General features: G+C 41.4%; 1 protein-coding gene across 1 annotated transcript; it reads right to left on the reverse strand.

Moving 5' to 3' along the window:
• On the reverse strand, positions 1-22,931 carry TMEM167A (transmembrane protein 167A). Its single transcript, XM_032095336.1, has 4 exons — positions 22,862-22,931; positions 12,777-12,886; positions 7,986-8,020; positions 1-4,742 (listed from the first exon to the last, which is right to left on the reverse strand). The coding sequence occupies exons 1-4, from the start codon at positions 22,862-22,864 to the stop codon at positions 4,672-4,674; spliced, it is 219 nt and encodes a 72-aa protein (XP_031951227.1). The 5' UTR covers positions 22,865-22,931; the 3' UTR covers positions 1-4,671.
• Positions 22,932-22,971: the final 40 nt, after the last annotated feature.

Consider the following 22,971-nt stretch of genomic DNA (forward strand, 5'->3'; position numbering starts at 1 on the left):
GGGAATGACCAGCTGTGAAGATTTTAGAATTGAAAAGGGTACTTTATTATATTTTGACCTGACTTGACTTCACTTTAAAACAATTCCCCCCCCTCCCCCCCCCCCAGAATAAACGAAGCCATATACAATTTTACCCTTTTAAAACCTCCTTGTCTTCCTTTGGGGGAAAATAGACTATTTTAACCACTGAGTTTGTCAGTAAGTGCTGCTATGTGGTGTGAGTGTTGCGATAAGCTCCTCTGTTTATGTAAACAGGTGATGCAGAGGGTGTCAGGGAGCCCAGTGCAGTGTGTTTAGATTAGGTGTGCTTGTATTATTTTGAAAAAGAGATGATAGAGGTTGATTGGGCCTGCAAACTGGAGACTTGATCTTCAGCTGAACCAGTCTGCACAAACATGGCATTTACTGAAATGTGGTGGCAGCTGGGGATGGGCACTGCCTGCTTCCCACTCACTGAGAGCTGTGCTGGAGGGAAAACCTCTTTTCCCGTGGCACAGCTTCCAAAGAGCCCTTTCAAACAACGGAACTGATGATGAGATGCTCTCGTAGAACATTCTGAATGTGACAGACCAGCAACGAACTTCCTCGCTCCTTAATTAAGTAATTATCTTCTCTACTGACATCCCAGGAGCTGGCAGCAGCAGTTGTGTCCCTGGAAATGTTTACACCCAGGTCCTTGAGGAAATGCTGGCATCTCCCTCCCACAGCAGTGGGGATTACATGAGTTAGTGACAGACTCTTCTCAAGGTCTTTTCCATGCAGATTAAGGACGTGTTGGACAACCTTCCTGCAGCTACCGGTGAAGCAGAAAGAAATGAGGCAGCTGCAGTGCCAAAGGCGATTTTATTCCCGAGGGCTCTGAAGCCTGAGCGTGGCTGATGTTTCATCAGAGGAGCCTGGGCTCCATCTGTCACACAGCCAAAGGGGAGGGTACCCTGTGAAGAGACAGGTAGGTCATGCTTGAGTACCTGTGCTCCACGAGACCGGGAACAGCTCATGGAATTTAGGCAAAATCTCTGGAGATGGGACCACATTCTGTCAGGCACCAAATGCCTGAAAAACACAGATGTGCCTTTGGGCACATAAGCCCTTCAGGTGTGAAATAGAGTAAAAAAATTTAGCACTGAGTACAGGTTAGGTGTGTGACACTGGTCATGCTGGACCTGGGGAGGATTTTCTGCAACTATCAGATCCTGCAGAATGACTCTTCCTCCACACCTTCTGCCTTATGGCCTCGGGGTATCACGAAAAGAGGTGCTATTTATAAAACACAAGAACAGACAGGTAAACAATTCAGGCCTCATGCTTAAAACCTGTTTTTCAGTGTACAGATGTGTCTCCTATGCCCGGCATGCTGACTACACTGCAGTATGGGAACTCAGGGAAAACTGCTTGTCCAGGCAGCCAGATGCCATCAAATACACGTGGAACCTATGTGGGCCTCGTAATGGATGCTGGGAGCACTCCCCAAATGTGTCTGGAATGGGTAATAATGCTCAGGTAAAGCAAGAGAAAAGGGAGGGAAAAGAAACCCAGCTGGAAAACCTTCCTTAGCTGGGAATGTTTGGACTAGATAATGTAAAGTTGCTGTCCGAGTATGAGAAGCAGGTTTAGATCACACTTTCCTGGCTTCTGGTGGGCTTTACCAAGTTCAGCATTTTAAATCATTAGGAAGATGTTGGCTGTGTTTTCTTCTTCTTAGGAAAGGGAGAAGGGGGGAACGAATCCCTTGGTCATGGTGAGCCTTCCTAGGCATTATAGAGTGGGCTCTGCCCCTGATGCCAGTGGGACAGAACTGGACAGAACTGAAAGAATAAAAGCCTCAGAGCACTAGCAGAGCATTTATTCCCTCCACCACAGCGCAGCTTCACCTCTCAGTGACAGTGTATTTCCACTGTTCACTGCTGTGGTTACAGAGGTAGAAAGGGCATTCACAGAACAGGGACATTGTTCCAAGAACAGGAAATCTTCCTGTCATCCTTGGACTCCACTTTGTCTTTCCTCCTCCACCAGCCACGTCTGCCCAGCTGCTTATCAGTCCCTCCAGATCATCAGACCTTCACAGTGATCCCATCTCTTACTCATGCTTTACTCATTTCCCAACATGGCAATTACTGCTGTTCAATTCGGCCTTCCTAAATCCCTGCTTTGAATTAGAGGTCATTTCTAGTGCAGACATGGATGGAAGTTAATATGATATTAATCCATAGCAAGTACATGCAAGAGCATAAAATACTCTGTGTGTTTGAAGAACACCATGTTGTGTTTTAGATCTTTGGGCACTAACAACATCCATGATGCTGTTTAGGAAAAAAAAAGGATGAAGTCCCAGTGTGGAAATGTTTCTCCACAGCAGCAGGCACAACTACAGCCTTGGTCACATTTAATCACTGTCCCTTTTGCACAGGAAAAGGTGTACAGACCTGCTGCGGGTGTAAACTCTTTTGCATGAGAAAAAGAAAGCCAAGAAAGCAAAATTGCATCAAGATTCGAACCTGGGAAAGAGTATTTTCTCTGCATCTTACTAAAAGAGATGAGGTATCAATCTCTTCAAAGCCAAAATCTTGAAAACCAAAGAACTAATCCTGAGGAAAACACCTGCCTGAAGCAGCAATTTCAAAACAACTGCAGTTTGTCAGTTTAAAGATCTTGTTTCCAGATAGATCTGTTGAACAGCCATGCAGCTAGCACATAATGAATAGTCTGAAAATGTCATTCAAGGAGGAAAATTAAAAAAAAAAAAATTCCTACTAGGAAGTATTCACAATCTGCATTTAGGCCAAAAGGATGGACTGCCATGTAAGAAATAATGGTGAAGTTTGAACAACAAATAACAAATAAAAAGAGGCCTGTCTCAACTTCTTACACGATAAAACCTTAACAGGGAAGGTTTTTGCAACAGTCCCTTCATGTTTGTAGGTTTCAGATACTCAGACCAAAACATTCCATTGGGTTCTTTCACTGGTATTCCTACTTGCACCTAAACCCTAGAGATTATTAAGAATTCATCTGGTAATTAGCTGACCTGGAAATGTGTATCATAAAAATGCCACTGTTTATTACAAGAAGTAGTAACTAGAATATAACTGCTCAACATAAAGAGTTACCAGATGATTCTCTGCATATTTTGGACATGTATGCACCTGACAGTCAAACCCCAAGACTCTTTAGGAATTTCCCTTCCTCCTGTTTGGGAACGGTTACCTTTGAAATCCAAACCTGAGCTGCTTTGATGCCCTGTTTGAGCACCATCCACATTTAAAGTTACAAGAGCAGATTTTGCTCCCCCCACACCTCTTGCCCAGTCCCAGGCTTCTGTGTGTGTGCATAGCATGGTCACAGTCCTACAGCTCTGCACACCTCTGGGTCACAGCCAGGGGTATTTATTTAGCCCAAACTGGAGAAATCTTTTTTTCCTGGGCCCAGATTAGAAAAGTTTTGGATGGGTACTTCTGATGGTGACTTAGATTCACAGGTGCACGAGAAAACATAAAGGTCGTAACTCAAAAGCACTTTTTTTCCTAGTTGCAGGATAATTTGGATCGATGAAAATAAGGTTTTCAAACAAGAATTACAACAGTTAACATACCTTTCAGTGTGTTTTACTGTCAGTTTTGTTCCTTCTGATCACAAGCCTTTCCAGAACAAGAAGTACTGCTAACAGGCAACTCTCCCAAATGCAGTCAGTACGAAGTCACACAGTTGTCTGGTATAACACACACCTGTCAGGTGTTATTAGAGAAGTCACTAGATTACTGAAAGTGTGCAAAATTAAGAAATAAATGCTAATGGCGTGTATCATTAAAAGTAAGCTAATCTTTACTACTGGTGAGTGTAATTTAGTTGCTACAACCTTTCTGACATGCAACTTCCTTAGCTGCAGCCAACTGTTCATTTTGCTAATTTAAAACCTTTCCATCCATGCAACTGCAGCAGCAGAGCCTCTGAAATCCTTTTCTCAGCATTTTGGAAGAAGCTGGGAAACGACATACCTGAGAGACCTAAACCTCTAACAGTGAGTACATGTGGTATTTTACAGAGAGTCCAAGTGCCTCAAAATCTGTGCCTTCCCCCCAGCTAATCAGACATCACTACAGTTATGGTCCCTGCCTTTATTTCACATCTTATTTCAACAACAGAAATATTGATACATTATTTGAGAAATTACAAGTTTAGAAACAAATAGCTGAGTGTAACTTAGGTCAGAGGTCATATTTTTACGATGAGAGTGGAGCCCTCACTCACAAATCGAGAGGAATTGTTCAGGCAGCAAGAACTAAAAATACTTCAATAAACATCCCCTAGAGTCACAATGCTCTTTTATTCTTCAAAGGGTGGTCTTATTGCTGTGGCTGATTTACCATTTTAAGCTTTCATTATACAGGTCTACTGCACAAGAAATTCTAAAGAATTAAAAACAGCAAGCCTTTTCAAGTGCATGGTGTAAAAGAAAAAAAGAGCTCCCCTGAAACTCAAGACACGCATCAGACACCCTTCCACCAGTTACATGTCATCTGGGCTATGGTCACTAACGCTGGTCCATCTGCAGGGGTGTCCTCCAGAAGACAGGTGATCCATGGAGTGAGAGGAGACTCGGTGACGCTTTCCCATCCTTCCTGACACAAGCTGTTCCACGCTCTGCTGTTGGGTACTCGGGACGCTCGCCAGCTGCTACTGCACGAACAGGATGCTGAAGGCCATCACCACACAGCACACGGCCACGTAGGGGCTCTTCCGCTCACCTGGCAGGAGAGGAGAGAGAGCGCAGAACAAACAAAAATTCAGGCATGGCTAAACAGACCCACCTGCTCCTTGTCTGGCGCCGTAGCTGTGCCACAGCACGTGCGAACTGATATTCAACATTTGTAGCTGGAAAATGCTGACAGAAGTACAGCTGTGTACTCACGAAGAACATGCACGGGAGTGGAAAGCTCAGATGTTGAACAGGTTATTTTGCTACATAAAAACAGAGCTGGGGCTCTTTGCTTTAAGAGAAGGACTTTAAACAAGGGCATGGAGTGACAGGGAAAGGGGAAATGGCTTCAGGCTAAAGGAGGGCAGGGCTGGATGGGATATTGGGAAGGAATTGTTCCCTGGCAGGGTGGGCAGGCCCTGGCACAGGGTGCCCAGAGCAGCTGGGGCTGCCCCTGGATCCCTGGAGTGTCCAAGGCCAGGCTGGACATTGGGGCTGGGAGCAGCCTGGGACAGTGGGAGGTGTCCCTGCCCATGGCAGGGGTGGCACTGGGTGATTCTGGGTCTCTGTGAAAGGCCCACGAAAGGGCTTCCATTTTACTACAAACCACCTTTTCTGAGGTGCACTTTTATGTTGCTGCCTCCTCCTAGTGCCAGAGTCATGGGGCAGGCAGTGGAAAGTTGTCTAGGACACCCCGTTTTTGCTGGCTCTGGTCCTCTATGGCTGCTCAGGAGCTGTTCTGTGTCAGCTGAGGTGCAGCTGCTCTCTAGCCATGGTACCTGTCACCTGCAGCATGAATATTCTGTGCAGGGTGTCATGCAGCAGCCAGAGCTGTGAGCTCACAGCTGCCCAGACAGGGCCAGATGCCTTTTTTTTTGGTTTGCTAAGGAGACATAACATTGTTAGCAAGTGGAGAGAGTCTGCTCCACAGATTTCTGTGACAAAAATGGTCAGCAGATCACAGAAGCTGCACAGACACCTCTATTTTCTGACTCTTTCAAACGGGAGTCACAGTTTCCCAGAGCAGACTGTGGATGAAAGTTAAGTTTATCCCATTAATATAATTTTATCTGGTGGCAAAAGCAATTGTGAGAGATCTATTCCCACCCACTTGGTCCAGGACAGAGCGTTACAGAGGTCTCTTTTACACCAGGGAGAAAAAAGAGACTCTTAGGTGGGGAACTGTAACACAACCAGGAGAAAATCAGTGATGTTAATCAGACTGCTACCTACTTACATGAGCACTTTCTCCATTAATTACCAAGATGCTTTTACACTTAAAACTTCATCCTTCATGGTTCCACTGAATTCTCCTTGGAGACACCAACAGTGGATGGTACTTGCAGCCTACAGAACTGCCAGGGAGTGTTAACACTGGAATGTGCCTTTCAAGTGGGAAGATTCCTGTTCTTACACATCCAGGAGCATAAAGACAGAGCTGGGGCTGTTTGCTTTAAAGTTCAATTTCCCTCTGCTGCGAGGTCTTTTGTCTTTACAAACCATCTTATCTGAGACACAGTTTTCAGAGAAACATTAAAGAAAAAGATCCACCAAGGCTCCCAAGTCTAGCATGGTGCACTTTTTATAAAAGAAAAAAGTATTTTTTTACCAGCAGGACCTTCAAACACAGAGGGAACAAACTTTCCACAGTAAAAGAAAAATAAAATACTTGAAGTGACACCTCCCAAATGCAGGACTGACTGCCCAGTGACATTACAAGATGCTGTCATGATCTGGCATATATTTAATTAAACTTCAAATAACTGAACGAATTAACGTCTGCAGTTTCACATCTGTTTAAAATAAATTTTGAGGAAGTCCAACTCCTACAGTTCAGGGTATTACAATTTTCATATGGGTTATGCTTTTCTGCTCTTAATTTTCTTAAAAGAGAAATCACCATGTGGCAGGATTAAACATTATTTTGCACAACTTTGTAAATATGTAACCACTTGCCCATGATTAAGATCTTATGTACATGTGAAAAGGTTGTTTAAACATACCAGGGATGTGAAATGTAAAGGAAACCAGTAGACATTTTCATTTTTAAAACCTACACTTTCTACATGCCTTTGTGATTAACACACATAAAATGATGGGAGTCAGCTCCAAAGCCCATTTTCACCTCTTAGTCTAAAAGAAAGCTGAAGTGGTCCATTGTAGATGCAAGTTGCAAAAGAAACATATCTAATAGAAAAAAATAGCCTTGCACTTAGTTAACTACAGAGAATATGGCAAGGGCAAGGTAAGGTGAGGTGCTCTCTTCAGCCTTGAACAAACCCTAACAGCTGAATTTTTACATTTGTTTTCCCTGGTATAGCTCAAAATTCATTTCTGACAGCTGCCACCTCCCCAGTATCTTTCAATTACAGCACCAAAATTGGTTCTGCTATGTCTATTATCTAAATAGGACAATATCTGCAATCATTTTAACAACCGGTCTTCACAAAAACCCTATTTTTTGTGTCAATGCCTTTCTGACATCCTGTAAAATGTTCTGCCTGAGAATGCAGAAACGGAATCATACAGGCTTTCTTTAGGTTTAGTGACAAGTAAGAAGATCTAGAATTACAAGTTCAAAGTTTCTGCTCAGCATTAACAATGCAATTTGAACACTGATGACGGGTTTGTAATTTTTTTTTTTAATCTTGGATATACCTTAACGTTAAGACTAAACTTCTGTTGTATATTCCAATTTCCTTCTCAAAATAAATTCAGGATAAGGATTAAAATAAATACAAAACCAATGTTATGGGAAAATGTCAAAAATCAGATAGAGCTGATCAGCCTGTGTGCAGATGTCACTTGACACGAACAGCTTTGTGTAATTCAAAAGTGCACAGAAGCTGAGTAAACAAAGGAGAGCAAAAAAACCACATTTGTGCTTACACAGAACCTTAAAGCATTATGAATTCCATGTTGTTTTATTACTATAAGGTAAATATCTGGCTTCTTTTCAATAGTCCATTGCAATTTCAAACACACTGCAGTTTATACTTCACTGACTTCTTTGCATGTTAGAAATACATGGTTACTTCACGTGGCAAGAAATGCAAAAGACTTTTGAAAATACACCACCACATACATGAATAGACATGAGAAGATGCAGGCTTTCCACGATGCTAATCTAAGAAAGCAATATCCTGCCCTCTTATTTCATGGAGGTTAAAACCTGCATCTTTGAAGACCAAGGATGTGTATGGTTTTCATTGCTACATGGCAACATTATCCTAATAAATTATACTAGAAAGAGGACTGATCTTAAAGATTTTTAAAGAAAAAAAAGAATTACCAATCCTGGCGCATTTCCAGAATATCCCCAACAGTCTGTAAAGATAAAATAAATTCATTAGGCTCTTGGTTTAATACACTAAAGTCAACTGATTTTCTTTCTTCTATGTTAAAACAATTTGAATTGACAGTAATTTCTCAACTTGAGTCTCTTCTGGACACCAGAAAGGAGCAGACACCTGCACAGAAGGGTACAGGCTATGAACTACACCAGTGGCAAAATTCTAAGTCTAGTAGGGATCTTTCTGCATGCAAAGATGGATTTAACTCATTCTGTGTTCCAGATCTAAAGATTTCATCAGAATCCTGTATTTATCTACAATACAGTACCCCAGAGAGAAAATTGTATGAAGAAAAAAAATCTTCCCAAGTTTTCTGGTTCTTTCTTATTCCTTTACCAAGGTTTACCTTACTCATGTTTCTCCTCTGCTGCTTGCACAGGATGTTTCACTTTCAACAAGTGAAATAGGAAAGGAGAAAAGCAAGATCCGACTCAGGGAACACCCAAAAGGATGCCACAAACCTACAATTTCTCCGAGTAACTAAAATAATCTCATACTGACTGCTCCAGAGGAGCAGGGACCGCTTTATGATCTGAGGAAGAAAAGGGGAACAATACTGAAGAGCCCAGTGTAAGACAGATTTCAGCCTTTCAAAGCCTGTCTGTGGGAAGGTTTTCTCCACAGTATGGCACAGAACAGCGTGGGGAAGCACAGAACACTTGGAGAACTGCCATCAAGCAGGTAGTAGATAAAACCCCACAAATAATGATCTAAACTCACACCCACAAGGTTTGATCCTCTGTCTTTTCCCTTTCTTGGGCTCTGAGAGTTGCTTGCTTCTGACATTTTTAAATGCAGACAGGTAGGTTTGGGCCACTTGCTCCTACATACTTGAGTAGTCGACATATCCTGCACTTTTATTTCTCTGCTACTTCCATTTTATGTCCTCCTTTATGGTCTTGGTTTACTTCAGCATCTCTCTTTCCATTTAGCAGCCTCCTCTGTTTCTAGACAAAGATTCAGTGTTGGGCAGGTGAGGACCAAGTGAGGCAGCAAGTGACTGAGGTGTTCAAACTCAAAGTGACTTATGTTCTCCTTGCTGACCAATTCATCATGAACAGCATTGCAACATTTCCATTTTTAGAGAACAGGTATTTTCATCTGTGCTTTAGATTTTAGTTTTACCTCAAGCAAAATATATATATATACATACACACATACATATTTGGGTGTGACTATATTTCTGTAAAGACAAAGCTCTTTTCTTTCTGCTTTTATGCACCTCCACAAGCAGCAGTGATAATCCTTGCACATAGACCACCACACTTTTCCATGCTAAGAGGTCATACAATAAAGTAATCTGAAGACATCTATGCACTTTTTGAAGATGCATGCAGGTAGGAAGACATTCATTTGTAAATCTCATAGAGCAAAATACACAGCCCTGAAGTGCTGTGTTGATAGCACCTCAGGTTCTCAAAACTGTTGTTCACCCTCTGTAAAATTAGAATTCACAGACTGCATGTTGCAAAACCAACAGGAAAACTTCCACAGCCCTGCTTCTCATGTTGCCACCTCTCAAAAGCTTGCCCAGGAGCTCAAAGAAGTAAAACATTACCACCCTGTAATAACATACTTTTAAAGACTTGCACAGGGAAAAGAGTACTAACCCTTCCAAGCAGCCTGAAAGTCTGTTGAATTTGCCTCATAATCTCAGCAAGGGTATTTTTTTGTCTTCTCAGGGATTTCTTGACCAATGTGAAGCCATTACTGCTAACGCATTACTGCATTAGCTGCCCCTACAAAGCTCCCTTGGCAAAAACAGAAATTTTCCTACCTGATGTGACAGGTACAAAACAGAGCATGGGTCTCACCAATTGCCCTTAGCAACTGCAATTAACAATTTATGAATCTGAAGCCACTGACGTAAGGGCTGACCAGCCTTCCCATGATGACACCAGAACATTTTAAGAGGCTTTTGTGCTACTGGAACAGCTCAGTACCTCTGTTTGTCCACAGAAGCTGCTGCTGAGCAGAAGCAGATTGAATTCTGTACCTTCTAAGAAGCTGAAATATGCCCTCTGGAAGAACTGGGGAGCTCCCACTGGAGGTGAAGCCTGTGCAGACCTCCTGCTCCCCTGTTTTTTCCTGTTCATCCCAGGACCACAACACGTACCTCTTCAAGTCAAAACCTGCTTGCTTATTACAGAAGTAACGCTGCCTTGAATAACTCTGCTCCAAAATAATCCCTCCTGCAGCAACTGCTCACAGTAATTGCACTATTCCTTCTCTGCCCTTCGTGTTCCTCTCCACCCTTGTTTGGATGCAGGTGAAGGTGTGGGTCTGGCTGGGATCCCTGCTGCTTTCCGGCAGCCACAGCCCAAATGTACATGACCTGCTGCATACTCCTGGCTCTCCGTGTTAAATGATAAAAGCACTGATTGTGGAAAGGGGTGGTGGTTACCTGGAGAACAAAAAACCCAAATAAATGAAACCTCTTAGGCTGAGGAGGAGCTGGTGGGGCCTTAGACTATGACTGCTAAGGCTGGGTGTGCTGCAAAATGCCATGTGTTCACCAGGAAAAGCCCAGTGCCACTGCAGGAGGGAGTGTGAGACATCCTCACTGCACTGCTGATGGAAAATCAAAGGGGATCTCTGCTGCACATAAGCTAACACATCTTTCTGGTTAGCAGGGAGGAGAGAATTATGTTGTGGTGCACATTCTCCTCTAGTTAGCATGAAACAGTAAATCTCCACTTGCTTTCCCAGCCTTTAACACTGTTGCTCAGGACCAAGCACATGGAAACACTCAGGGAAAATGAAGGTTTAAAGTTCTGTTTGGCTTGGTAGGAAAAGACACGCTCTGGCAGAAATGAAAGGGAGGAAATACAAGGTTATGAGGATGGGTGACATCACTTTGCAACGCTGTCTCTCAACCAACAGAAATATGTTTCTTCAATTATTATCAGCAGACCTAAATCCTCACTAAAGTTACCACTCACTTAGAAATACAGCGAGTAACTATCAACATTCCTCCTCTCTGTCGCTTTAGTATTCTATTGCTACTTTTTTATACCTTTAATTTGGAGCAGGAATGATGAAGTAAGAGCATCTCTGTGGTAAGCTGAAGTATCACTAGAATTTGTTTTATCCCCTATGTCCAGACATTTCCATCAGAGCACGGAGTATTTTAGAAGAGAGGGACAGGGGTTTAGCACCATATGAGCTCCATGTAAACATCTACCATACAGGAAACAAATTTCATTGCTTCCAGGCCAAGGTTTTATTGTCCAGTACAAAGTAGTCTACAAACATATATATAAAACAAAATGGTATGTCCTACATCTACATAAATACAAACCTACACATCAAACGCCCAACTCCTCCACAGTGTCAGCACCCTTTGAAAACATTTTATGAAGAGAGTTCTATTGTACTCCAGACAGATTTGCCTCAAGAATAAACAGAGTAGCTCCAGATTAAAGGAAATACTCCTTGCCAAGAACAGCACTAAAATTTTAATCAGTAAAATAAACATTCTTACTTCTTACTGTGTATACCTCATTGACTATTGTGTTATCTTCCACCAGCAGACACTCAAACTCCCCTCGTCCCCCCACTCCCTGTCCTTCATGAAGTCATCCTTTCTTTCCATCTTCCATCAAAAGAAACCTCTCATGTCAGTGGCAATTTCATGGCCTCATATAAAAGGACACAAGTGTTTTCATGTCAGAACTCCAAATTAAAAAAAACAAAAAACTGGCAGACTTTGGGTATCTTACACAGCTAAAATTAAAAAAACCTGGATAATAAAACAGCAACCCCAGAGGTTAATTACAAGGAAGGTTTTCAGAAGACAAACACTCAGGGTTCTTGGTCACAAGAGTCTACTTAAAATTGGACACTTCTGAATTTAGATGCAGAAGTGATGGAAGACACTTAGGGAAGAATAATATTTAACAGGAAATGACCTAATGGAAAAAGTGGACAAGCCAAACACCCAGCATCCAAAAGCCTGTCTGTTTGTCCACCTAGAATTACCTCCTGCTTCTACAGATATCATCTCCTTTGCACGGACAGCCCAGAGGCTGCTGTGTCAAAAGTGCCCAATGGTCACTCTAAACCCACTACACTTCAATCACAGTTCTGCTGATCACAGCTAGCATCCATATGATTAAAAAAAAAAAAGCTTAGGTTTGAGGTTTGTAGAAGCTTTCAAAAACTCTTCTATAAATTCCTTCACCTTAGAGAATACAAAACCTTGATTTAAACAGACCACACAAGAGGATTGTATTGCTTATTTTAAAAATTATTCTTAGTTTTCTTTTAGTTACAGATTATTGCTAAAGCTGTGTTTCAAACTTGTATCTCCAAAACACCTATTTTGAAAACAAACAAAAAAGCCAGTTTCTGCTGGTTTCTTACCCACCCTAGGAATCAAAAATAAATCATTGCAACAATAGCCACATGTAGGAGAATGTTTTACTTCTGTCTCTCATTTCTGTATGTCTAATAAGCATGTAACAACAAAGCTACAAATCTAGAAGATTAATAATGCAGTATTAGCAAGGTTAGTTACCTAATAAATTCTTCCAATACAATTGCAACTAAGTGCTTGCCAATCCCTTATTGCAGTCTATTGCGAGGTACAAAATTAAGATTTTTATCTTTAAAGAGAGAAAATTTTCAAAGCGGGATCTGCACTATCACACACTTCATCAGGAGATGCTGAAAGGTCACAGTTGAAACCACACAGCTTGTGCTGTGCTTGAAATGATCAGACCACATACCCGGTTTTATTTTTGTCCAGTAAGCTGGGAGCCAAGGATCTGATGTAAGCACAGGTACAGATGAGCAGCAGGATCACAGTCAGCAGACTCTGGAAGTTGAAGATGGCAGACTGTGGAAGAAAATCAGGAAAACAAAAAAATTACATCTCTAAAATGGGTGACCCCTTAGACAACACCCATCGACACCAAAAATGAAACCTGTAATGGCCTTGTGCCAGCAAACCTTTCCATCAAATGGAATTTGGTAGTGGCAGTGAAGGTGGAGATGATTGCCAAGTACCAGTAGTAGCCAAGGCAGAAAATAACATGAAATGTGTAGGAGGTTTGTTAATAGACCACTTTTTAAAGGCTACAAGCCAAATTAAACAGACTTGTAGAAATATATACAGTTAAGCCCATCTGAACCTTGATAACTGATTAGTTTTATTTTCAAATCACGTTCTGATTTTAAATTGAAAACATCTTTATTGTAAACACACTTTCAGAAGTGCTAATTACACGGTAAATTCTGAAGAAATGGACGAACTGCCTTAGGATTGAGAAGTTAAGTTCTGTTGTTTGATAGCAAACACTAATCAGCCTAGTAGCAGTAAGAGACAATTCTTGAGAAACTGCTGCAACATTTGGCTACTTACTAAGGTCTGGAGTATTAGTAATAGGCAATAACTGCATGCCAGAGACTTTTTTTTTTACGGTTTTGGGGTTTCTCTTAAGTGTCTCAACTGACATTTCGGTCAGCTTAACAGCATGAGGTGGTTTAAGAACTAGCTTACCTCAGAAAGCTTTATTTTACCTTCACTCTGCTACCTGCATTTGCAAATCTGATTTAGTGCAAGCTCCAAAAAAAAAAAAAAAAAAAAAAGGTCAAAGCAAATGCAGTAAATTCCCTCTTCGTTCTGGAATTCTGATGAACTTTCATCTCCTGTGTTCCTACTGCTCAACCCAGCTGGTTGAGTAGTGGTATTTAATTAAAGGTAAATATTTAGCACTTAGGAAGGGATATTACATTGCCGTCTCCTTCTTCAATCATATTTTAGGGCACATCAGAGCCCTCATTTCCACACAGTCTGAGGCACATCTCCGTCGATGCCCGCGTGCTTCCTTCCTATGTCACAAAATTATAATGTTTTCAAGTTCCGATCATCAGATTTCTCTACACAGCTAAGGAGAATTACAGAAGAAAGTCACAATATTCCAGTTCAGTATGGCACTAACAGGAAATCAGGAGAGAAAAACAAGAAGCTCTAGCAGAAAGCCATTGGAACACACACACAAGTGTTCTGATACTGTGACCAAAAACCTGCCCAAAATCAACAGCAGCAAAACAAACCAAAAAACTTTAGCTTATTTAGAAGTCTCCATGAATCACATGAACTCTGGAACATGCACAGAGCTGCCAGTGTGAATACATGCTTTAGGCAGGGTTAGCTATCTGAAGTAATTTCAGTATCTAACTTAACAGGCCACTCTGTTAAGAAGCGTCATCGCAGAGATGCTCTGACTCTGCACCCTGTATATAGGAGATTCCAGCATCCCTGAAACCCACCCATTCTCTGATGAGGGAGCAGTGATCTCACCCAAAGCCAGCCCCCACATCCCAAACGTGAAGCTGCTTGGTTTTCTCCAGTGCCACAGCCTTTGCTAAATCATATTTAATTTAGCATTTTAGCTCAGCTAGCCACCCCTTCTGTCCCATCATGTCATAAATAATGGACAAACTCTTCACAAATGACAACGCGCTGCCATCCCTAGCAGCAGCCTCTGCAGCCTTTGTGCTTGGCAGAAGTTTCTGCCAGCTCCAGAAACCAGGGAAGTCTCAATTCCCCCTGGCTCCTGTGGGTCTAGGAACGTGGTCGGGCCGGATCCAGGAGTGGCTGCCTCTCAGCGCAGCCAGATCCTGCCTATCAACTGATTAATTTGATCAGTCCTGCGGGACAGACAGCTGCTCTGACAGCTCACAGCCCTGTGCCTGCCAGAGACCCGTTCCCATGAGTTCTTGCAGCTGCTTCCCGAGGTGGCAGCGGGCATTCCAACACTGGAAAGCGGCAGAAGGGCACACTTGCTTCCTCTTAAGCAGGGGTTGTAAACGTATACTTGTGAAATGTGCTATCAGTCAATCAACTGGGGCAGTATATAATCGTATATAATTGCTCTTTGTTGGGGTCTCCACGTGTTTCCCCAGCTATGCATCGCTGTAATCGCATCTGCCCTTCCACCGAAACGTGCTCTGAATGACGCGTTTATCTGCACAGCCACTTTGAAAGGACAGATGTGAGCATTCCAAAATTTGCTTACGATTTCAAACTGGAAGTGAGAATTTATTCCTGAATTAGATGGCTTCACTCTTCACATCTGAAGTAATTCTCATGGCCCAGCTGAATTCACAGAAAGCAGCAACTAACATCTGGCTGCTCCAACTGATGTAATTAAAAGCTGCTGCAAGTTATACATGGCTTAGAATCCTTTTTAAAAACACTGCATTCACATACCAAGCTACTTGGACAACGCAGATGAGTTGCTGTTCATTTGTTTAGACTCGGTTCCTCTGATCCAAACGTATTAATTGCAATTTTTGACTTGTGTTGACTGGCTTAAGGTAGGTCCTGTGAGCCTCATTCCCACTACAAAGAGATCTCAGCACATGGAGAAACTGGTGCTGTCTCTTCAACTGTGTCCCCACAAGGGTGAAATGACAACTAACTTCCCAAGACTCACACTACAACACCAGAAAAAACCAGCACTTGCATTTTACTCTGGTATTAGACAGTGCAAGCTTTAATTTCACAGGCTGAAATTTTCTACATCTGCATTTGGTACATTTCAAACATAGTGGGAACACCCCAGCAGTCCCATTCTGTGTCACTCTCCTCATGTCCCCTCCTGTGTGGAGCACCACCCCATCACCTGCAGCACTAAAAAGGTACTCCATTCACCTGAACTTGCAGAGCCAAGTTTTTTCCAACGTCTTTGGAAATTTAAGACCATGGACCCCAGTTCTGAGAGCTACATGCCCAAAGGCTGTTTTAAATCCTTCCCAAAATGAGGCCTTTAAAAAAAGCCGCAATATTGTTTCCTGATCATAACGTATCTCAGTAAAAACTCCATATAATAAACCATAAAGAGTTAATTCTCCTGAAAGTTTTACTGTGTTGGGATTAGCAGCAGTAGCTTGTATTAGAATAAATTACTCATTGGAATATACAGTAGTTGGAAATCAAGTGGTACAGCTAGGGATGTCTGAATGTACTCCCATCCAAGTACAAAATGAAGTTTATTGTACTGTTTTATAAAGTGTTGATTTGAAGTTAAAAGTTACCTATGTGGCTGTGACAGGGAATCATCACAACTGCACAGCTCCTGTTAACCTCATTATAGACAATGTTGTCCCTCAGCATTAAATTTACTACACTCAGGCAGAAGGGAAGAAAAATAAAAAAGCAGCAGCTCAGAGTTCTGGTTATCAACAGCTCTTGCACTTCACAAGGGTATTTAATTCAATGTGTAGAAATAGCCATAATGGATGCACTAATTCTAAACACTTTCCTGCACTGACAACAACAGCCACAGACAAGACACTGTAATTTACCAAGCTCTGCAGTTTTCATCCACTCCATTACGCTGACATTCTCTGCTTCTGACATGGTTCTGCTCCCTGTCCTTGCAGACAGCACCACAGCCACAAACCACTTGCTGATGCAACCCTTGGGTAGCACTGTAATAAATCACACCCTAGGTTTTGGTGCAAGTCTGTGTGTCATAAAGGACCTGCTGATTTTCCCCTTGCCTCATATACTTTTGTTTAAAATAAACCACCCGGTATCATGGTTCCAGGGGAAATAAAGCATGCAGGAGGAGAACACAAACCCTGTGCTGTTGTCCTCTTGGGTTGGTCTGGCCTAAAACAAAAGCTCTCTGAGTTTATCTCAGAAGACTTAGCACTGAAACCAAAGCTTAACTTTCCATAGACCTTAACTATTTACAAAATGATTATTTTATCTCTGATTGCAGCGTGACCATGATGATTTCATCCATCTGTACTATAAAAGGAGAGGCCATCGTAGTGCCAGCAAGTTGCAAGTCTGCCCTGTGGTTACTGTTATAATAACCAATTTATGTGGGCAAACACAGAAAAATAACTGAAATACTTTAAAGAAAGTGTAACTTCATTTGTGTAATACACTGCAGAATATTCAGTCTTTCTAGAATGGTTTTGGTTTCTTTTTTTCCTCCCTAATATAATAAAATTGATGGATGGTTAGGTTTTCTGGAGCCAAAGAAACAAATATGGATAGGCAGCTGAACGTCTGGGTTCCTCATACTGAAATATGAGCAAGAGCTTACACACTGCAGTTGAACTTCAGTTAAGCAAGAGCTGATCAAAATTTCATCACAGAAAAGTGAAATTAAGCTATGAAATTTTAATGAAGAGGTCCTTACAAAGCTGAAAGAGAAAATGATTATTATCTAGGGTGTCCATTATGCCCTGCAATTCTTATTTCGTCAGTAAAAATCAAATTTTTAGGAGTACAATATAATATAAAAAAAAATAGGATATAAATCATGTAGTACTACTCCCATCCCGAAAGTTAAAGCAACTCCTAAAACTAATTAAAAAATGCATCTAATTGTAATATTTTCCAATCTATAAAAAAAAATAATTATTTTTCCCACTGCTGCCAAATGCAATCTGATCAAAATGAATGGAAAACAAGCATTTGTAAAAGAGGCATGCCAATTTAGCACTATTAAAAAATTACAGAAAGTGCAAATTAGTTAAGTTTGAAGCAATTGCTGGCAAAAGTACACAACAAAACTAAGCAAGGGGTGCTAATAAGTATCCAAATACCAGCCAGATGCACTTGTTCCAGCATAAATAGGGCTTTTTACCCTGGGTTTACAGCATGCTCTCCTCAGTATTTAGTTTCCAAGGAATTTAAGCACAATATTTAACATTCATTCAGATTTCTGTCTAAAATATGTATTTTTGCACTCATAAAATGTAGGCTAAAGCTTGAACAGAGAAATAGGAAATCTTCTCCCTAGTCATTTCCTGGAGAAGCACATTGTGAAGCTTAAACGGCAAGTACAACTAACATGCTATGCTTTTGCAGTCAACTGAAGACTAATGTACCTATTTAAAACATAGCCAATCTCCTCAAACAATTAATTAATTAAACATACAGACACAGTTGCCCTCTCCTATAAAAAAAGCTCACTTGACTTTAACACATTTATGATTTTTACTGCAATTCAAATCCACAGGCCAGCAGTGAAAAGACACCTCAAGGTGATGAAGCTGAAGTTTCACACCTGCTTGACCTCCTTCCTCTTTGCTCCAATACCTAGTTTGGAAACTGAACTTTGCTGTAAGCAGCTAGCAGATGCAGCATTTCACCAAAGTGTCTTAAAATAAAAACCAAAGTGACTATTAAAGTCTTTTGCCAAGGTCACTGTAACACAAAGGCGTGCATGTCCACATGTTTACTAAACAAACACAGAATTATGGTGGATATGTCAGTAAAAGATTATAATACCTTTTCCTCCAGGTCTTGTCTGTAGATTAGACAGGTTTGAATTTTAAAGGCATTTTTCCTCTGCTGTCTTCCCTCATAAGGTAGAAGTATTATTTTAAAAAAACCCTTTTTTCCAAGTAAATCTCCCTTCTGAAGTTGCACACCACACTGCTTAGTTCACCACAAATTTTACTACTGAAACTTAAAAACGAGTAAAACCTCTGTGTATGAATGGAAGAGATAAGAGTCATACTAAAGCACACTTTGAATCAGGTGATATCCTTACAGTGAAAAAAACAGCATGCAAAAATCAGGAGTTTGTAACAGGAAGTGCTACCAAAATGTGAACATGGACCTGGGAAAAAGTCTAAGTTCTCAAAACCGAAGACATATTTTAATTTACCTAAGAATTACAAAGCAGACTGTAACTATTTTATGTATACTATTTACCAATTTTTTATTTTTTCCGTTCATTAATAGTCTAACCATCTCTTTCAAACATGAAAAACAAATAATTCCGTTGTCAGGAAAAAATATATTTAGTCAAGAAACAATGACAGGTTCTGCTAAGTCTGTCATGTCCCATGGCCCTGGGCATGTCCACAGCACCTCTGCAAGTCCCTTGCTTAGCAGAGTTCAGGTGCATGGTTCGCATATTTAGCATCTGGAAGACAGGTAATGTTTTTCACAGCTGTTCCCACCTTATTTTCCACAGTCACAAGGATGAAAATCAAAAAATTTCGTCGAGTTTGAATGCCCAGCTCTGTGCATTAGCAAAAAAACATATCCACTGCTGCAGCTGTTACAATGAATGTGTGTGGTGTCTCGTGCTGCAGGCAACCAAAAATTTGTGACATTCACTTTTTTACAGCACTCAGCAAAGAAATGGTTTCTCACCACCAGTGTCATTCTGGGTAAATCTGTTAGAGTAGACTCATTGCATCCTACCCTTTGAAAAAGAGACCATCTTACACTGACAGAATAATTTCCTCAGTTCAATAATCACAGAAATAAAACATTGACAGTATATTTTCACATCGTCCTCTAAGATGATAGAAGTATCCACACTGAACCCTTCAAGTCAAGTAAATTCACAATACAAAGACACTTCAGACTGCAAGATGAACTAGGAGATGTTTTTAAACCTATGTACCTTTAGATCATGACAAAAACAAAGCCGTTAGCAAATCTGAATCAAGATTGATTCCTTCTTCTCATTTTGAATAAAAAACACATAAAACTTTGCACTTCAAGACTCCTGAAAGCTCTTTTTTCAGAGCAGTGTCTTGGGTTCTGGTATGTTTATATCTGACAGCTTGGTTTGAAATAATATTTACTAATGAATGTTTTTACAATTGGCTCTATGAGCAATTCCCCTTCCTTCTATAAACACCACACTAAGAGAGCAACAAAGACTGTGACAGAAATGTTTGTCCTTGTGGAAAGTTCCCAAATCAATTCTTGGGTAGTAATATGGGGCCAGGATCAACCCCAACAAGAGGGTGAGGGCGAAGAAGCCGTTTTCGTCAAGTTTTCTGCAACTCTTTTAAACTTTCTCCATCACCAAATTTCGCCTGACTTTAACTTCACATCTCTTCTAGGAAAGAAAGTGAAGACCACCCTTCAGGAGGTGAGAGGCTCCTCACTGACTTTATTGTTACCTTTGGCTTCTTCCCTCTTTCCATCCATTGCACATGGCAAACTTTTCAAGCCCACTAGGAGAACTTTTGTCGAGCTTTCAGATGTAAAACCCTGAAAGCTGGCAGGACAAACTGATTTGTGGAAGTCAGCAAACAGTACACATTCTGCTCCCAAATAAATGAGGGAGCTGTGTCACTGGTGCCTCCCTTCCATTCCCAGGAAGTTTGGAATCCACTGAGAATTTCTACTGGCTGCCATAGCTGCTTTGATTTATAATACTGAGGGTTTTGCTTTAAGTCAATATACTGAGGTTTTTTTCCTATCTGCTGGCAGTGAAGAGGAAAAAAAAAAACCAAAACACAATTTCTGCTTTCACATAAAGGAAAAGACAGGTAAGTCAGCTTATTATTTTTTTTTTCTCTGTTTGGCAGCAGCTGGCCATTCACCTGGCACAAGTTTTCACCTGCTTAGCAAGGACATGATAAGGAAGCCCAGGGAACAATGGGATGAAAAGTTTCCAAGGCGTAAAGTCCTTTGGAAATCACGCTTCAGAAAACTGTGTTTTCCCAAGTGCTGCTGCTTTGCCAGAACTGCAGCTCCTGTTCTTTGGACAAGGAGAATAAATTGGAGGCGTAGGTCTAATCTTTTCCATTTCACAACACACTGACAGCAGCTGCTTCCTGTCTCACAGTCAAAGGTGAGCTCAAAATTATCTTTATTTTCCCTAAAATGCCACGACACCACAAGTAGCATCATGGAGGACCCAAGTACTGGATATGCCACAAGGGTTGCTGCTCTCTTGAGGAAATTCAAATATCACAATAATGCTGAAGAATCTTATTTTCCCCTCCTCCAGCATAAAATCATGAGCAAACCATCCTTAGAACAGTCTCTTGCTTCAGGGTCCTTGAAGCACAGAGAGTAACCCCTACCAAGGAACACGGACAAGATAATCCTAAGAGAATGTCATACACTTGCCGTAATCTTTTCAGACATAAACAGTAGCTTTGTTTTTAAGTTATTCTCATACATTTCTTATACATAACTTATAAATAATATCATTAACCAATTGTATTAAATCGTTACATTAAGCAACACCAATGTCTCACCACGGTCTCTTCCCGTTTCCTACCACCTCAAACCCTTTTATGTACAATGAAGAACAGTGAGGTGCTGCTGTAATCCTCAATATCCACCTTTTTTCCATGGCACTGATTAGAGGTCTCTTGCTTTCTGCACGTCTGTTTTAGATCTCCTGAGATAAATTTATGCCTTTTATCATAAAAAACCTCCTCTGTTTTCTGCTTGGAGCCACGGGCTCGGTTCGTCTAGAAGACCTGCCAAGGAATGCTCAGGTGAGCAACTCCCAGCAATTTCCTGCTGGTGACAACATCTGGAGCCCGGGAACCCTTTTCTGAACTGAGCTGTAAGAAAGTTCAATAGATACTGAGCTTTTCTGCACATACACAGGAAATACAGCAATTTTTCATGGAAGCTGCACAGTATCCATATGATGACGGACAACCTGTCAATGTTCATGGGAGGGGGGATCCAGGTGATCCTTAATGGTCCCCTCCAACCCAAATCAAGCTGTGGTTGTTAGGAATAAGTTGAAAATTCCCATGGTAAAACAAACTCTGTGATGAAGTTCTGGAAAAACTCGAATTTTGTACAGGAAAACCTTACGTTAACTCAGTTATTCCTTTGGTTTTCCTTCTCATTTCCAATTCACATATCTGCCCTGCTCATATAAACATCGTATATTTAACGTATAAACCCGGCCTAAGAAAAAGTATTTCACTGCTCAGCTTTAATTCTGACACAAATGCACACCCTCCTTTTATATTACCTGCAGAGACTGGAAAACGGGGTAGAATACATAAAAAGAAATAAAAATGTGCCTTTAGACCAACTCTACATAAAGAGTATATATATTTATACACATATACCTTACATCTTATATACATATACATGTGTGTATATACATACACACACTCTTTATGTGTATGATTTATAGAAAAATGTATATTGTTAACATATAATACATAGTTTTTAAAATATTCAATTATACATTTGCATACCCCTGTAAATATCTATATAAATGTCTTTATATCCATATATACTTATTATACATACAGCAAACTCACATGTAAGCATAGATATTATATTCCAGATGTTCTTGCCTGTTTTTTACGTGTTTCCACGTTTCAGGTTATTTCTAAAACTACGAACACACTTATAAACATGTATTTATATGTTAAATTATATTAACTATATTTCTATCTTCTTAAATTATATTAAACATACTTCTTCTTAAAAATTATATGTGCTTTAGATGCATAAAGTTTTTATAAGTACCAAGTCCGTATATATATAAAATAATTATATATATACTTTATATATATATACATATATACATATATGTGATATATATACATCTATCCATCGTTTTATAGATAATTTTCATGAGTAAATGGACCTGGGCCTCTGATGACACCCCTGAAAATCGAGAGAAGTAGCCAATGGCATGGCTCAGCACACTGCTCAAGGCGCATGACGTCACACAACGCCACCATGGCGTCACGCGGCACAACCATGACGACAGGAGGCGGCGAGAGACAAGCACACCACCTGACCGGCCTCGCACGGGCTGCCGCCCCGCGGGGCATCGGCATAGCCCCGCACACACACAAAATGGGCCTTTCTCTTGCCACCAAACCCGTGACGCAAACCCGCTCCGCGCTTCGCCCAGCAAAGCCTTCGAGCGGCTCCGCTCCCGCGGGCCGCGACTAATGGCGTGAGCGGCCTCCGAGGGCGCTGCCCGGGCCGGCAGGCGCCGCTGGGGACCGTGCAGGGCCGGCAGGGAGGGAGGGAGGGAGCGGGAAGGGCCCGGTACCGGAGCGGACAGGGCCGGGGCAGGCCCGCGCTTACCATCGCGCCGCGCTCCCCGCCACATCACCTTCCGGCCGCCGCGCCGGGCGGAAGCGCGCCCCGCGCGCCCTCAGCGCGCCGGGCGGGGCCACGGCCGCCATTGGCTGCCG

Source organism: Corvus moneduloides, chromosome Z, assembly GCF_009650955.1.
Source record: "Corvus moneduloides isolate bCorMon1 chromosome Z, bCorMon1.pri, whole genome shotgun sequence".
Classification (NCBI taxonomy): Eukaryota; Metazoa; Chordata; class Aves; order Passeriformes; family Corvidae; genus Corvus; species Corvus moneduloides.

Excerpts from the sequence above, each read along its gene's own strand:
- TMEM167A (XM_032095336.1), bottom strand. Across the intron at positions 8,021-12,776 it reads CTGGACAAAAATAAAACCGG|ACTGTTGGGGATATTCTGGA; the intron begins GTATGTGGTCTG and ends TTATCTTTACAG. Across the intron at positions 4,743-7,985 it reads CTGGAAATGCGCCAGGATTG|GTGAGCGGAAGAGCCCCTAC; the intron begins GTAATTCTTTTT and ends CTCTCCTGCCAG.